Source organism: Lepisma saccharinum, chromosome 14, assembly GCF_977018435.1.
Source record: "Lepisma saccharinum chromosome 14, izLepSacc3.1, whole genome shotgun sequence".
NCBI lineage: Eukaryota > Metazoa > Arthropoda > Insecta > Zygentoma > Lepismatidae > Lepisma > Lepisma saccharinum.
In genome coordinates this window covers 42,301,642-42,317,762 of record NC_139242.1, presented here as the reverse complement: position 1 = coordinate 42,317,762, position 16,121 = coordinate 42,301,642, and the positions used below count along the sequence as shown (strand labels likewise).

The 16,121-nt window shown below is 37.4% G+C and overlaps 1 protein-coding gene across 3 annotated transcripts in view; it reads right to left on the bottom strand.

The window, feature by feature from the left end:
• Nucleotides 1–6,812: 6,812 nt before the first annotated feature.
• Nucleotides 6,813–16,121, bottom strand: part of LOC145998812 (trehalose transporter 1-like protein) — a 48,457-nt gene continuing 39,148 nt past the window's right edge. For all 3 annotated transcript variants that reach the window (XM_083135451.1, XM_083135450.1, XM_083135449.1), the window contains exons 3-4: nucleotides 11,028–11,163; nucleotides 6,813–8,353 (exon numbers count right to left, since the gene is read on the bottom strand). In XM_083135451.1, the coding sequence (XP_082991577.1) occupies nucleotides 7,053–8,353; nucleotides 11,028–11,163 (1,437 nt within the window). In that variant the 3' untranslated portion in view covers nucleotides 6,813–7,052. The remainder of the gene's footprint in view (nucleotides 8,354–11,027; nucleotides 11,164–16,121) is intronic.

The following is a 16,121-nucleotide window of genomic DNA, read 5'->3' as shown; positions in this document are numbered from 1 at the left end:
CGTAGGTTCGATCCTCGTTCAATAATAATTCAGATCTCACTTTAATCTGTAGGTCGTGCAATACTGATTAGTACGGCCAGGGACTTTATGTTATAACATATTTTTTATTTGGCATCGGATCGAATATTGGGGTGAGATCTTTACGTATCTGATGAAAATCAGCCGAAATAGACGAACTTGATTAGGCATATTTTGGCATACTTTACCCATTTCGCGTTTTTGCAACATATTACTTCAATTTTCTGATAATAAGACATATTTCTGTGTAACTTCGTAATTGTCTTGCATACAATCGGTTATTTTATAATTTATTCTTTGTACCTTTAGCGCAACGGATAGTTCATATTATCGATGGAGGGTTAAGGAATTTAAGGAAAAATAAATTGAAAGCAGATGCTGTCTTTTCTTACCAACTGGTACAGAGCAATAATCCCCCTCCCCTTATATATATATCCCATCCCGCCAACACTTAATAGCCTTGCTAACATTCATTCATTCCTTTATTTTGTACCTAACAGCTTTTATGCCGTTTTTTGTCCATTACAATTATTATTATTTATTATTTGAAGTAGGGTTACACTTAAGCTTACAGTATTTTTACACGGATTATCTTACTATAGAAACAGCTTTTTGCCCTACATGGATTAATTTGTTAAGATATACAATTCTGCTAAATGTTTATAGATGTATAAAATATGGAAAAATATGTGTGCCTATATAATTGAAACACACAAGGAATAAAAATACACAAAGAATAGAAATACACAAGGAATAAAAACACACAAGAAATAGAAATTAAGTAAGTATATGTGAAGGAGGCAATGAGATAAATGAGGCACGGTGTCAGTATTCGTAGATTAACATCTTAATTTCTTGTTTAAATTTGGCCAAATTTCTCTCCTTTTTCCAGGCTACAGGCAGTTGATACACATATAAAATATAAATAATTGTTTTACATTAAAATTATCAGTATTTCCCCCTATTTTACAGATATTAGATTAAAATAAAAAAAACACCTTGCCTTTCACAATTGTATGTTACACTTTCTTAAAAATGATAACAAACTATAACCAATCCGCACATCTAGATTAACAACCAAACTTAACAAATTTGTTGGAAACTGAACCTTTAGATTATATAAAGTTTTATACAAGATATTTCTCTCTTTCTCTCTCTCTGTTATGTTTTGAGCATTCCAGTATTATATGTTGTGCATCTGCACTTTCCCAGCCACATTCACATTTCTTATTGTTCGTTATTCCAATTATGGATAAATGTTGCCTAGTATACAAATGGCTCGTTCTCAGTCTATTAATTAATACAATTACATTTCTTGTACCACTGACATGATGAAAGCATGGTTTGTGTGTTTTGAATTCAGCAAATGGTCCGTATGATTCTCCAACAGCTGTAAGTTCATTTCGACACCAATCAAACCATTCATTCAAAATTTTCTTCGTGGGAAAAGATCCGTATAGTATAATGTTAAGTTCGTAATATTTGGAAGACACACTGATTTCTTTGCACATTCATTTACATGAGAATTGCCTGTAATATTACTATGTACTTTAACCCAAGTAAACTCAATGGTTTTTCCAGATTTTTGTATTGTTTGTACTAATTGTATACAATTTATAATATAAGGGGATAATTTGTAAAGACTCTTGTAAGAAGATTTAAGCGCCTGTAATACACTTTGCTAGTCAGTTAGTATTAAGAAACTTTCGGAAATTTAATTTTTGGACATATATTAAAGCTTGATAAATTGCGTAATATTCTGCTGTAAATGTTGAACAGTCTTGCGGAAGCCGAAATAATAGTCTGTTTTATGTTGTGGATCCCACACTGCACATCCAACTCCTGACTCACTTTTAGATCCATCTGTGTATATGAAAAAAAACTTTGCCATTGAGTAAAATATTCCGATATGTGCGAATAACGGCGGAAATGAATATTATGCAGAGAATGTTGAGAAAAATCTAATGAAAAAGCAGGTCGTGAACGCATCTGTAGAACATCCTGGTATTCTTAACAAAACGAATTATACAATTGTATCCACATGGCAGCTTTTCTGTTTGTAATTTTTCCTGTTTCATGTAAGTGTATCATATTTTTAGTACATTGTTGAAAGGATGCACACAATATGATTTCACTTTGAAGAGCATATTTGCTGCTAACATCTTCTGTCTACATGAAATGGAACATTCACTCTCTTCCATGTATACTACTACGTTTGGAGTGCTGTTCATAACGCCTAAACATCATCTCAAGAATTTCCTTTGTATGACATCAATGTAATTCAATTTTCCTTCTGTCAAGTTACACATTGCCAATAGAGAATAATCTATCATAGGCCGAAAATAATTCTTGTAAAATAAAAGCATAACGCGAGGATGACATCCCCACTGAGTATTTGTTATTGCTTTGAACAAATTAAACACTTTTCTGATTTGACTTGTATGGCTTTAATTTGGTCCGTCCAAGTTAGTTTTTCATCCAAGATGACACCTAAATATTTTACTCTGGATGTAATGAGAATTCTTGTTTTTCGAGACATTGAGTCAACTATTGGAGGAGTTCCCTTTTTAATAAAAATTGTAATTTTAAATTTTTCCATTGAAATTGAGAGTTTTTTACTTTCAAGACACTTTTGCACTTCCAATATTTGTTCCTCTAAAACAGGAAAATCAGTATGAATTTGTGTCGTGGACATGTAGATATAGATATCATCTGCATATTGAAGATAATTGACTGTTGGAATTAATTTCCTTTTCGTCCCGATCACATATATGTTGAATAGCAAAGGACTTAAAGGACTTCCCTGAGGTAACCTTTTACAGGCTGAATACGGTCCTCTACTTCCACTGAAAAAGTGGAAATATACATATCTTTTACTCAATAACTTCCATAATATCAAAACATAGTTGTGAGGTATTTTTATCTGTTGTATTGTTTGGATTAGGATATTAATATCTACATTATCATAAGCTGCGCTTACATCTAAGAATGCAGCTAATACAATTATTTTTATTTTAAGCGAGTCGAAAATATAAAAGGAAAGAGTGATGAATCCGTCCTAGCATCCTAATCCCTTTCGAAATCCTATTTGTTCGAACTGAAATATGTTTTGGCTTTCTAAAAACCATTCTATTCTTTTCTGTATCAGTCTCTCAAATATCTTTATTGAGGAAAAATTTTCTCCGTCATTGTTGTGCGGCAACTAGAATCATCGTAAACAAGTTTCAATTGTTATATTTTTTTTACCTTTTTTCGCTTCTCACAACAATCGTCAATCAGTCAAAAGTAAAAATAATATTCATTACAGCCCCCACTCCATACGCAATCGGGTACGGGAGTTTCAATATCACTTCTCGTTTGAGCCACTCGCGTATCAGTGTGTATACTCTGTCCTGGCCATCTATGAAGCAGGAGAACGAAAATAAGTCTCCGCGCAAGTAGTGGCGTGAGACGGCTCCACCAATGAACACGTGAGATGGAATGGGATTGAAAAGGAAAACTATTTCAGTTACCAACCTTTGCAGCAGCGTGTGCTGCATCTATCTGTTCACTCGATTGTCCCCCCTTCTCAGTTGTGCATATTTTTGCCTTCACTGGGAATATTTATGCATTTTTCTGACATATATTGCAAATTTTTTATGACATATATTTCAATTTTTATGACATAAATACATACATACTTTACAGTTTTATAGGACATAAAGTCCTGAGTGATTAGTCTACCTGAACACAAGGTGGACTTAAAGCAAAATTTAACAAATTATTTGGCGTAGGTTGACACGATCTCTTAAGTTGGTGGTGCCAAAAACGAAGTTTTAAAGGGAAGTTACCTCATGCGTAGTGGTTAAGTCTGTCACCTTGAAATCAAGTGATCGAGGGTTCGATTCCAGATGGAAGCACATAGTGATTCGTATCCACTTTAGAATGTGGGTCCATTACTCTCCAGTCTATCTGATCAACAAACTTAGAGAACTTACATAGATAGAAATATGAAACCGATTGTGATCTACATACAAAGCTTTATAAGTATTTGGAAGGAATTTTATATTATTGAAGTGAAAACTGGGGGAACGTGAAATTTTCGGAGGATCAGTACTCCTCGGCACCCTTTTATTACATCCCTGTTCAAGAAGATCAAAATACATGGATCAGAAACAACATCTGTCCCAGCATCAGTGCCCTTTCCTTCCTTAAACCATATAAGATGCAAAAAATACGTGAACGAAAACAAGGTAAAAACCATTTATATACAATTATCAGTTTGATTTTTAAAATCCGCTTTACGCACAGATATGCTAATCGCGACTGGGCTTGCAATTTAAAGTGGAATCAGAATCACTATGTGCCTCCACCGGGAATCGAACCCGGGACCCCCTGATTACAAGGCAACGCCATCTGTAGGTCCTGCAATTATCAATGAAGCTGACTGTATTTGTATGCGTACTCATATTTTTGTTATTTTGAATCGCTTTTCTGTTACGTTTGGCTAATCACAACGATGAGGATGAGTGATGATATGATGAAAGAACACCCATGTCCAGGCCAGGATTCAAACTCGGAGTCCCTGACGTAACTGTGATAACCACTCCGCCATGGTGACTATATGGATATATGAATGTACAAATATCTAAATATTTGCGGACAAACATTACAACATAACGTATTTGAAAAGTGACAGAGATCATAATATAATTAACTTTTCTTAATAAACAATCATCTCTATTGTTTCCTTTCGGCACTGTGAGCGCTTAAAGTTCATCCTGAATGTATGTTACTCAACGTAAGAAATGAAAGTGTTACCTGACTCTGGAAAGCTTCCCAATAATACAAATACATAAAATGATCAGTTATTCCAACTCATGGTAATATTATGTAAGCACTGAAATGTACAAAAATCAAGTAAAACGTATTTCGACTGAGAGGCAATGTTGTACTTGCTTCTGAATTGTTTTAAAATCTAGATAGGGACAAAAGTACTGGAGGTAAGTTTCTCTTTGGTTTCAGAATTAAAACTTGTCCAAGTAAGTCGATGACTAGAATCTAAACACGTTTTAAGATACGAAATTCTTGGAGTAGAGATTGACTGGTTTCCCTCTCGGCACTTATCTGGTGTTATCAAATCTGGAGCTCACAAATGCGTGTCCTAGTATATGCTCCTATGTTATTGTTGATTCCAGACTTTCATACAACCTCTAACTTTAGAAGCATTGCATTATACACTGCAGTAAATGGCTTTGAACGTCACTGATCTTCAATATTAAGTTATCCTTAAGTTACATGTTTATGTTGTGCGGAAGGGTAGACTTGACACACATATCCAAAGTGGGGTTCAGATATGGGAACAGGGGGACTAGTCCAGTAGTGTTCTGTAAATATTTTCTTCTAATCAATACATAACATACTTTTTATTATCTCAAGTTCGTGTTGCTCACATGCAAGAAGCATGCTACGTCTGGCAATTTACTTTGCTTGTAAATGACTAGCAGTTTTGAATGAAGAGTTAATCTGGATGGTGCTTTGTCTGTAAAATACGAGTGCTTTGATAACAAATGCTACTGATCGAGGATCCACTAATCGATCAAAATGTTTAATGGTGAAGAACGCAAGGCAGCCATTGGGCATTGTCATAGACGAGTTTACATTCTTCTCTCAAGTCTATTGTTAGTATTATCCTTATATTTTTATCTGGACCTTCTAAGAGCCTCTTACCCATTATTTTGCTCTATAGAGACCTTGAAAGTTTTTTTGTACGTACAGTCACGGCCGCTTCTGAGTTGTAACAACTCCATTCACTTTCATTGGGATCATTATAACCCAAAAGTGTCCGTTTATCTTAAATACATAGTTTCTAACCAGACTCGATATGGATTGGTGATCTCAGATAGAAAGTTTCTCAAGTCTCTGCATTTGGGTCTCTGGGGCTCATCCACAGATACTTCAGGGCAACCCTGGAAGTAAAGGTGTCTAGAACGTTGTACTGATTACATCACCTTCAGTATGGCCGAAATAGAGAACGTGCATGACACTAGGTGCCTTTATTGCACGGTGCACTTCACCTACTTTTTACTCTGTGTCATTTATAAAACCTGAAAATTTCTAAAAGTATTCGGTTACACTCTACATACACATACATTACATTCTCCTTTACATTCTTCCTTTACGGTGTTGAATGCTCGATTGGTTCTTAACCTTGTAGTGGTTAACCCAAAATACAATTTATTTTGCGAATAGAACATGCACAAATGTTAAATTACAACATCCCAGCTTTACCACTATCGTCAAACTAAATAATTATAATAGTGAGCAAAGCTGAAGCATTGCAACATTTAACGTATTTTTGATTCTTTCATTTACCGTACAATAGGATTGAATGACATAGTGAATATGAGTTTAAGTTGGCGTACTTTGTCAATAACATATTTCTATAAGTTGACTGTAAGAAATATTAGCAGTATGCATTGCTCTCATATAAAGGTATTATTATATTTTTCTTCATTTACAAAGCAACTGACAGCAGCAACACACTCTCAACCTCCCCCCCAAATTCCTCAACACACAAGGCAAATTTATGGTAAGTTTTGCTCTAAATTTACCCTTACACGCTCCAGGTGGGAAATTATGGATAAACCCCTGACCAACAGTTGATATAATAATACAAAAATATAAATTGAAAACGGCTCAAAGTTATTTACAATCAAGAAATTAATCAAATGCATATAACCCTTTTTCAACTTAATAAATAATTTGAAATCCATCTTTTTTCGATTACGGGATAAGTATATAATGCAATGCAATTTAGTAAAAATGGCATAGTGTGTTTATATATTTCTTTTGTTATGAGTTACAAAAAATGATATCAATAATAGATTGCTATCAAGTGCGAAGTAACAATTGATCGACAATTGTTTGATACATTTAATCATCAGTTCAACGAATGATTCTTCTGCTAAGACACACCACATATAGTGAACGTAAGGTATAAGCGACCTTGTCTACAAAAGTTCGGTCGCAGCACTTATTGCTCCACAATTAGTCTAAACCATTGCTGGTAACTTTTCACTTTCTAAATCACCGTTCTTTTGAGACTTCCACAAGGCGATCGGTCCCATGCACGCATGCTTGTGGCCTTTCTTCCTGGAAAAGTGCGCCTCAATTTCCTCCAACGATTTGCCTTTGGTTTCTGGAAGTACGAACAGCACGTAGCAAAATCCAGCGAAGGATACTCCTCCGTAGAGCCAGAAGATGGCGTGCTGGCCCAGAGAGTGAAGGAGCATTGGATACGACTTGACGACGATGAAGACAAAGACGTAGACGATGGACGTTGTGATCCCGCTGATCAACCCCCTGCATCTTGCTGGGAAGACTTCGCTCATCATTACCCAAGGCACTGCGAAGAAGCCAACGGTGTTCATGCAGATGTACAGGGTGAGGCAGAGCAGAGGGATGAGGCTTCCTTCCGGTTCCACCGACGGAGTGACGTTTCCGACGCCAGATATGTACAGGTAGGTGCCGAGGCTGACCATGGCCACCGTCATTCCCAGACCTGACACCAGGGAGAGCGGACGTCGACCACAGCGGCTGAGAAGAACGCAGGTGATCGCCGTCATGGCCGCCCTGGTGAGTCCGATCACGACGGTCGACAAGTACTCGTCCAGCTGGCTTCCAGCCTCCTGGAACATGGTGACGGTGTAGAAGACCACGGCGTTCATCCCGCAGAACTGCTGGAAGAAGAAGAACACTAGCATGATGAAGAACGGACGAAGAGTGGACCGAGAGAGCAGAACGTGAAAGAGTTCTTTCGTCGACAGATTGCTCTGAACGTCGCCGCTGGCCAGCAGCATCTCCAGTTCGTCCTTTCCGGTGGCCTTGTCTCCACGGAGCCACTGCAGAGACTTTTCCGCTTCCTTCAAACGAAGCTTGCCGATGAACCAGTATGGGCTCTCGGGGACAAGGGACAAGAAAATGTACGCGAGGACGGGGAACGCAGTGCAGAGACCCGCCACGAGGTGCCAAGGCATCACCGACCCCAGCGTGTACACCAGTAACACCCCGAGGGAGAAGCAGAGGGACGGCGACGCAGCCAGCATCCCCCGGATGTGCGGCTGGGAGATCTCTCCGACGTACACCTGGCACGACGAGTCCACCATCCCGCCTCCAAGCCCAACGAGGAAGCGACCGGCGTACAACATGGCGACGTTGCGTGCGGTGGCGATCAGCGTCCAACCCAGGACGCAGGGAACGCAGAGGAACTGCAGGGTCGTCCGGCGACCGAACCTTTCCATCAGCCACCCTGAGAAGAGGCATCCAAGGGAGATGGACGCTGCGGACAGACTCGCTGTAACGAAAACACTTAATGAGAAACGTCACACTAAAAAAGAAGACATTTCAAACTATATCTAGAAACGATTAGTTTCTAACAAGTCAAAATCAGATTTATTAGGAGTACAAATTAATTATCCACCCTTAAGTTAATTCAACTATTACTTTACTGCTGCGATTGTTTAAATTGAATTTCCCACTATGTTAAGACACTCCAATACCAACCTACAAAGGTAAAATACTCGAATATCAGACGACGTATCATAACCAAGCAGCAGTGAGCACGATATCTTTCGAGATGCAAATTGTCAGGCACTGCATGCCTCTTGCATATCAACTGACGAGAAATGATGCTGAGACGAAGAAAATGAATTGGTCGGCTTTGGGTGAAGATGCCGTATCATATGGCACCTGCAAGAAGTGGTTTAAGCTATTCCGGGAGGGAATTTCAATCTGGAACATGAACAGCGTCCTGGACAACTCATATTGGTAACTTGGCTAGAAACATGTCATGCAAAATCGGTGTGAGAAAGTGTTTTTCTATAAACAAATGCAGCATTATGGTTTGTTAACATTTGAAAATTGGTTTCTTGAATTTCAGCTGACCATATGTCTCAAAAGCAAAAATGGATGCATGGTGGAAACATAACTTTGGACTCTGGATTTATGACTTCCATAAAAAGTTCAAGGTGATGTTTGGATATGTTTCAGTTGATTTACGAAATTCCTCTGCTTGTGATAGATATACAAAATAAAAGAATAGCGAAACGAAATACTGGATAGTAGTTAGATGCGTGCGGGTGCGACAATATGTACGCAATTCGACGTCCAAATAACATTTGAATCCAGTGTTTCGACATTGTATGGTTTTGAACGCGGGATTGATGCAGTAAAAATAACATATTGAAGCAAGTTACTGATTGCGCTATGATTTCATCTGATTACTCTAGCTTTTTTCCAAAATGCTCTAATAAATTATCCAGTTGTTTTTGCGATTGCATACATTGCATGAGTTTACATTTTATTACTGCTTTATTTCGTAATAATTTATAATACTTGCACTTTATTGTGTTCTGTAATTATTAGAAAGATACAAGACTGCACAAAAAATCAGCAAAAACAAGAAATCACGAGCAAATATGTAACTTCCTAAAATTATTTTTAGAACCTCCACTTGTTACTGTGTGAGTAAGATTCCCCAAAACTGTACCTTTTCATTGTCTCCTATCAGAGACAGACAAAAGCTTTTAAGATAAAGTGGAATATGCAAGCAGCTAGAGTACAAAGATAATAGATTAATTGATTGATTTGTTGTTTGAAGTTCACTTTATGCACAGTAAGGCTAATCGGGACTGGATCTACAGTTTAAAGTGGGATCCGAACCACTTGTGCCTTCACCGGGTATGGAACCCAGAACCCCTTCATTACAAGGCGACGACGCTACCACTGCGCCGTCGGGGAGGCCCATGAGTACAAAGATAAGATCATGCAAGAAGACAAACCAGACATGATGCAGTCAGAGAACGCAACACAGCAGACAAAAAAGATAAATCGATCCTATTACACAAATGACTAGACCTTGAAGACGTAGTGAATGGAAAAGCTCAGTGACACGGCGCGTGAAGTGATAAGTGTGAACAGATGAAGCGAATGAAAGCTGATAACGGGCAACTAACGAGATTGAGTCATGCTATCACCGCGTGTTTCCTTTGCTCCAATTCAGTTTATGAGTACATGCCATGTCTCTCTTCTCTCAGAACATAAGAATTTTCAGGACAGAATTGAAGCGTCCAAGAAATTCGGGCAATACGCTGAACCATACACCTTACAGTATTAACATATTTTAAATGTACATGTATCAAAATTCAGGAAGCTTGCCGTAATGTAAAGGAAGTGTACATGAAAACAATACTGCAAGACATATTTATGCAAAATCAACTTGAAATATGAAAAGCAGATAGAAAATTAAAGAGCAAAACTAAATTTATAATTAAAGCATAGATGACGCCCTGTGCCGACATTATTAATAATAAGTTATATAGGATATTAGTATCCACATATTTTTATTATCGGTTCCAGCACATATTTGTTCTTAAACACAATATTTTCCACTATTACAAACAGTCTTCATAACAAGGATGATGAATCTTATATGATGAATGCTCTAAGTGGATAATAATCCCTTATATTATATTTATTCTTAAATATATAATGTCCATGATGAAGAGATCCTCACGGGCTATCGACCAGATGAGTTCTGGAGGATTTCCAAGCTTTCGAGAGCTAACGTCACTCTCATCTACAGGGTCTCTTCACTTCTACCGTGAAGATGAAAGTGACGTTAGCTATCAAAAGCTATGAAAAGCTTGGAAATCCTTCGAGAACTCACCTGGAAGATAGCCAGACAAAATCCATACATAATTTGTCGCCAGTAAAGCTTCAAGACTTATTTCAATGTCTACATGATCGTTGAAAATGTTGAGGTGCCTATTGCGCCAAGGATTTGTTGGACTAAAGGCTCAATTCTCTGCTTCGGTGTCAACAAAATGAAACGTTATGAAGTTGGTGCTTCTTCGAGTAGCAGATATGTTAGCAGATTGATTTTGTATATAGGCTTGAAAAGGGTCAATTATCAGGTTAAAATAACACATTAAGTATTAGGAAAGTGCATACAAGGCAGAGAGTCTTACCTATCCATGAGGCTTGATCTTCGCTGATTGGAATGAGGCTGTCACTTTTTTGGAGCTGAGGTAAGGCAACTGCTGAGTAGCCGAGTGTTGTTCCTAGGCCTATAGCTGTGATATTAGCCGCCATTGCAGCCATAATCTATTAATGAAAGAAGAAGAAAGAGTAGAAGTTAAGAATGAACATCTAAGTGATCAGATGCATTAGCAAAATCAACGTCTGATCAATCTCAACCCTCTCTCTTGTACAATTGAAAATATAAAGAAATGCAAGAGACCACCACACATTTTGTCATACAGTGTCAAGTTTTTAAAAATATTGGGTGCACTAAACTCGGAGATTTGTTTTATAAATGTATACAATAATATACAAGCATAAATAGACAGGATTTGCTCTAAAATATTGATTCTCATCCTGGTTATAACCCCTTTCCTCCCTTACCTTCCTAATAACGATGTGACCACGGGATAGTGTAAAATAACATTAGTATAATATTGGAGATGGAACAATTTATTACGAAATATTTTGCACTCAGTCACTGATTAAGTTGTGAAATTCTTTAAGTGTATAATGATGAACCATTTTGTTCTCTCAAGAACGGGATCTTAAATCAAATGTAGCAGGCAAATTATTAGGTTAACCAGAAGCCCCACATGCACATGGCGCCACTGTTGTCAGACACAGGATTTCTGGATAAGTTTCTACAATTATTATGGAAAAACTCGTAGAAACGTGACGAGAAATACAGACCCGATCAGGACTGGAACACAGTATGTCGGAGAGCTGCGTATTCGAATTTTCTTCGCAGATAAGAAAGAAGAGGTAAAGTAAATTGAGAAAAGTTCCGCACTTGAAAGCAAGTTGTATCGTTACGGGTCTCATCAATAAAGTATCATAAGTTTGTTTAATTACATCGATCGTTCAAATAATTTATTTTGTCATAAAGACTGGTTGTTTGTTTCATGAGCTCTATCGTCGTATCCATCTGCAAATAAGGTTGTGTTAAATCCTCACGCGAATCTCCTATTAAGCTTGCTCCCCTTCCAGATATTGAGATACTTTGGGTATTTCACGAGAGCGAAGAAAACAGGCAACTTACTCTGCCATCACGTGTATCGCATTCCTAACGGATGTTTCTAATACGAACACGAAGGGTTTTTTTTTTTTTCGGAAAGGAATTAATATAGATCGTAATCTCTTACTAGTTGACGAGCGTGTAACATGATGGGTGGTTCATACTAATGCATTTAGAGCTCCATTCTCGCAAGGGCGTCGTCCGAGTGGGGGAGGGTGGAATCACGCCCACCTTGAACATCTCATAATCATCCTTCTTCTAGCACAAATAGCCTTGAGACGGAAAGGGAGACAAGGAAAGAGCGAGAGAAAGAGAGAGAAAGAGATAGAAATATAAATAGATGTGATAGAAAGTGAGAGAAAAATAGAAGGCGAAGAAGAAAAAGGCAGTTTGTGTGAGAGAGGAAAAGAGAACAAAGGAGTGAGAAAAAGAAAGAGAGATGTAGTGAGAAGAGCGAGAGATGGTGGGTATTAATTTGACAAAGAAATTAAGCTAGTATTTAGATAATAATTACATGTAAGTATCATACTTACAAATAGAAGTTTATTCTGCTTCTACTGAATGTAAATTTAAATTGATAAATAGTTTGGCAACGTCATTTATTTTAAAATTCTTGATCTTAACATAGCCTCTTCAAATTGTAAAATGTATTTTTAATGTTAACTAATGTAATACACAGAAAGGTTTTTTTTATTTAAAAAATATCCATCATTATACTACCAATTACATATTCTAAATCTACAAGTGTATCACAATCAATTACTTGATTTTAGGCCGTTTTGTATTCAAGATACAATTTGCAGTACCCAGCCTAACTTTGGGACACACATTTCTACACAGCTAGTTATACATTTTGCGATCCTTGGTTGTATTTTCTTCAAAATAAATAACGAGGAGGCCAAATTATTGTCTTTGTTCTAACTCAAAACATTCACTTTAATTATTTCCTGCTTATTGAGTGCTTATTCTTATTTATATAACCTTAGTTTGAGATAATACTGATATAAATGTAAATCTTGAAACTTGAGTTCAAGTAAATCTGAATGATTATCGTAACATGCTACGAAGTTCCAGTTTTGAATCCTGATTGTATCATGAATATATATCACTGTTTGTCCCTTCATCTATTTTATTAGTTTATTATCCATTCTCATCGCCCCAATGAACCAGAGAGGGACAAATGCGACGTAAAACATCCGAAATAGAATGTAAGATCTTGTCATTAAAATGTACGTAACAGTTTAAGTTATAAGTGTACGTAATAAATACTGGCAACTTCCTGCATTAGTTTTTTCGTTGTTCAAATGCACAACGTCTAGCCTAAAGTGAAAGCTGCAAAAAAAATTGGCTCATTCGGAAAAAGTCATCTGCGCAAATTAACAGCAAATCAAGCTGCACGAGCTGATAATGAGGGAAACCACCTCAGCAGATAAACAACAGAAATTCCCCGGCATTTAGCAGATACACACCATCAGTCGGACGGACCGGGTGACCTGGTTGTTTCACTAATCTTTGGCGAAAAGTGTAACACGCAGCCAACCTACTTCTATTGGATGCAACTAGGAAGAGGTACTTCTCGTAACTTTTCCACAAAAGAAGAACGGGAAATTCCTGAGGTGCCAATTTGCATTTCTATGAAGAATGCGCGGAAACAACAATTTCAAAGGGAAAAAAACGGTTGTGTTGAAAGCTATTAACAGTCGTGTTTAATTTTCGAGATATGCTCAAACTTCAGCCCACTCAATGTTATTCATTACGAACAATGTTCATTATTTTCAATTACGCTTTTTAGAATCGAATGTATGGCAGGCAGTAACATGATCCACAAGTTTTTCTAAAATAATATTAAACTTATAACATTGTAGAATAAATATCTGGTTCAACCAATTTGTACCCGAGACCTTCCCAAAATATTTTTCAACAATGATAACATTTAGCTTTGGACAGGCACAAAAATTGTCCATTTTGTTTTCTGCCTCAGCGATAACTTATCATTCGAATTTATTGCTGTTCTTTTCTTACTGTCGACAATTATTAAAAGAGAAGGCCGTTGCATTAGTCACATGTCCATCTACACACATTTCTACACAGCTAGATATACGAATAACTTTGTGTATAGTGTCTATGATTAAGGAAAAAATAAGTGACTGAATTTCGAGAAGCAGCTAGAATCTAATATTAGTATGCATATGCTGCAATACTTATGCGGAAAATACTCTCTTTATCTTAAATTTTGTGGCCCCCATGATACCCGGTCAACGTGAAAAATATAATTTATAGTTAGGTGGAGTTCCATTTGAAGAACAGCCATAGGCACTGACTTTGAGGAGAGGAGACAAGGACCAAAATTCCTCAAGGCACGCATAAATAGTGTATATAAAATATCGTTTATGTCAATAATGTTCCAAAGATATCCAAATGCCAACCCCGTCCTAGAACACCCTAGACTGCATTTTGCAGACTAACGAGACTCTGCCTCTTGCACTCACAGCCAGAGTTGTGTTGTATGCTATCCATTTGTGTTTGTGATTGTCCTTTCATCAGTTCATTCCCATCTTCGCGATTAGCCAAAAGTGGTGGATAAGCAACGTAAAATAACTAAATCAAACATTCCTCTCAAGAAGTCGACACTACTCAGAAAGACATAGTGACCTAAAAAGTGCCCAAGGCCGACTGACTTTTCTCCAATCCTCTTCGAAATGGAAGCCACTAATGTAAAGACATCATAAAGCGTCATGCGGTTTGTCCTTCCTTTCATCTTGTAAATAAAAAATATAAAACTGAAACAAGGAAGATGCTCCGTGAACTGTTATTAACTAATTCAGCCGAGAAGGCATCCACTTCCTAAGTGTAACAATGTAAGCATCTCAACGGGCCATTTGCTACACATGCCCTACTTCAGTTTTGACGCACAACCTTTCCATTGTCTCTGCTGTACCGTTGGGAGGGAAGGATCGAAAAGATCACCGAAACCAGGGAGTCTCGTGTCAAAGTCTTAATCGCAAACGTGAATGTCACGCTAATTTAAGGTTTGGCATGGTGGCCGAGGAAAAATAGGTCAGGAATTTCCAAAATAAATTTGCACTATCTCAGAAAGGTCAGACTTGGTTATCAGAACCCAGGGGTGGCTGAAGATAAAATTTTCACCCGATCGAGGTGGATTTTTAGCACCCCCTTTCTTTCCACCCTCCCATCCCAAACTTTCTACCCTGGTCCCCCCTACTTTCCATTCCCAATAAAAACCTTGACCATATTCATATTTACTGTTTCAATTATAATAATAATAATAATAGTCTTATTTTTAAATACTTCAAGTATAACTTCCAAAGAATGCTTATTGTAGGTATGCATTTAGTTAATACCTATATATTGATATAAAAATATCAGTAATCTCTTAGCTTAAATTGCTACATGATTTTGCGGACCGGGTGACCCGGGAAACTGCCCGTGGCGCCACTCTCAGGGCCGCCAAACCTGGGCGTCCCTATTGAGTGGCGCCAAAACCTTATTTCTGATTGATTATGTAAGCGCGGCTATTTGTTTTAAAAGAGTTAGATTTGTGTAGACAGGAAAAAATTTAAGTTATTGCTGCATAACGTAATGAATATGTATATTATAAAATCATGTATACTCTGTCCCAAGAATCTCTGGAGCGAGCGAACGAAAGCAAGAGCAAGTACTGACTCGAGAGGGCTCGACCAATGAACACCTGCGAGGGAACGGGTTTCCGTGATGGAAGAAAAAGCCACCAATCAGCCTTTTCAGCAGAGTATACTGCTCGGTTACGCCCACTTGCTTTCTCCCCTTATCCGCGGTCTTGTTCCAGAGATTCATGGAATAGAGAATAGCAATTTAAGTTAAGAGGATACTGTTATTTTGATATCATTATAAGGTATTATAATGATTATTATATATCTCCACTACAAGTGTTTTTTAACAGTGACACTTAAACTATTTAAAAAATAAGGCTATTATTTTTCGTAAATTAAACAGTAAATATGTAACATGGTCAAGGTTGTTATTT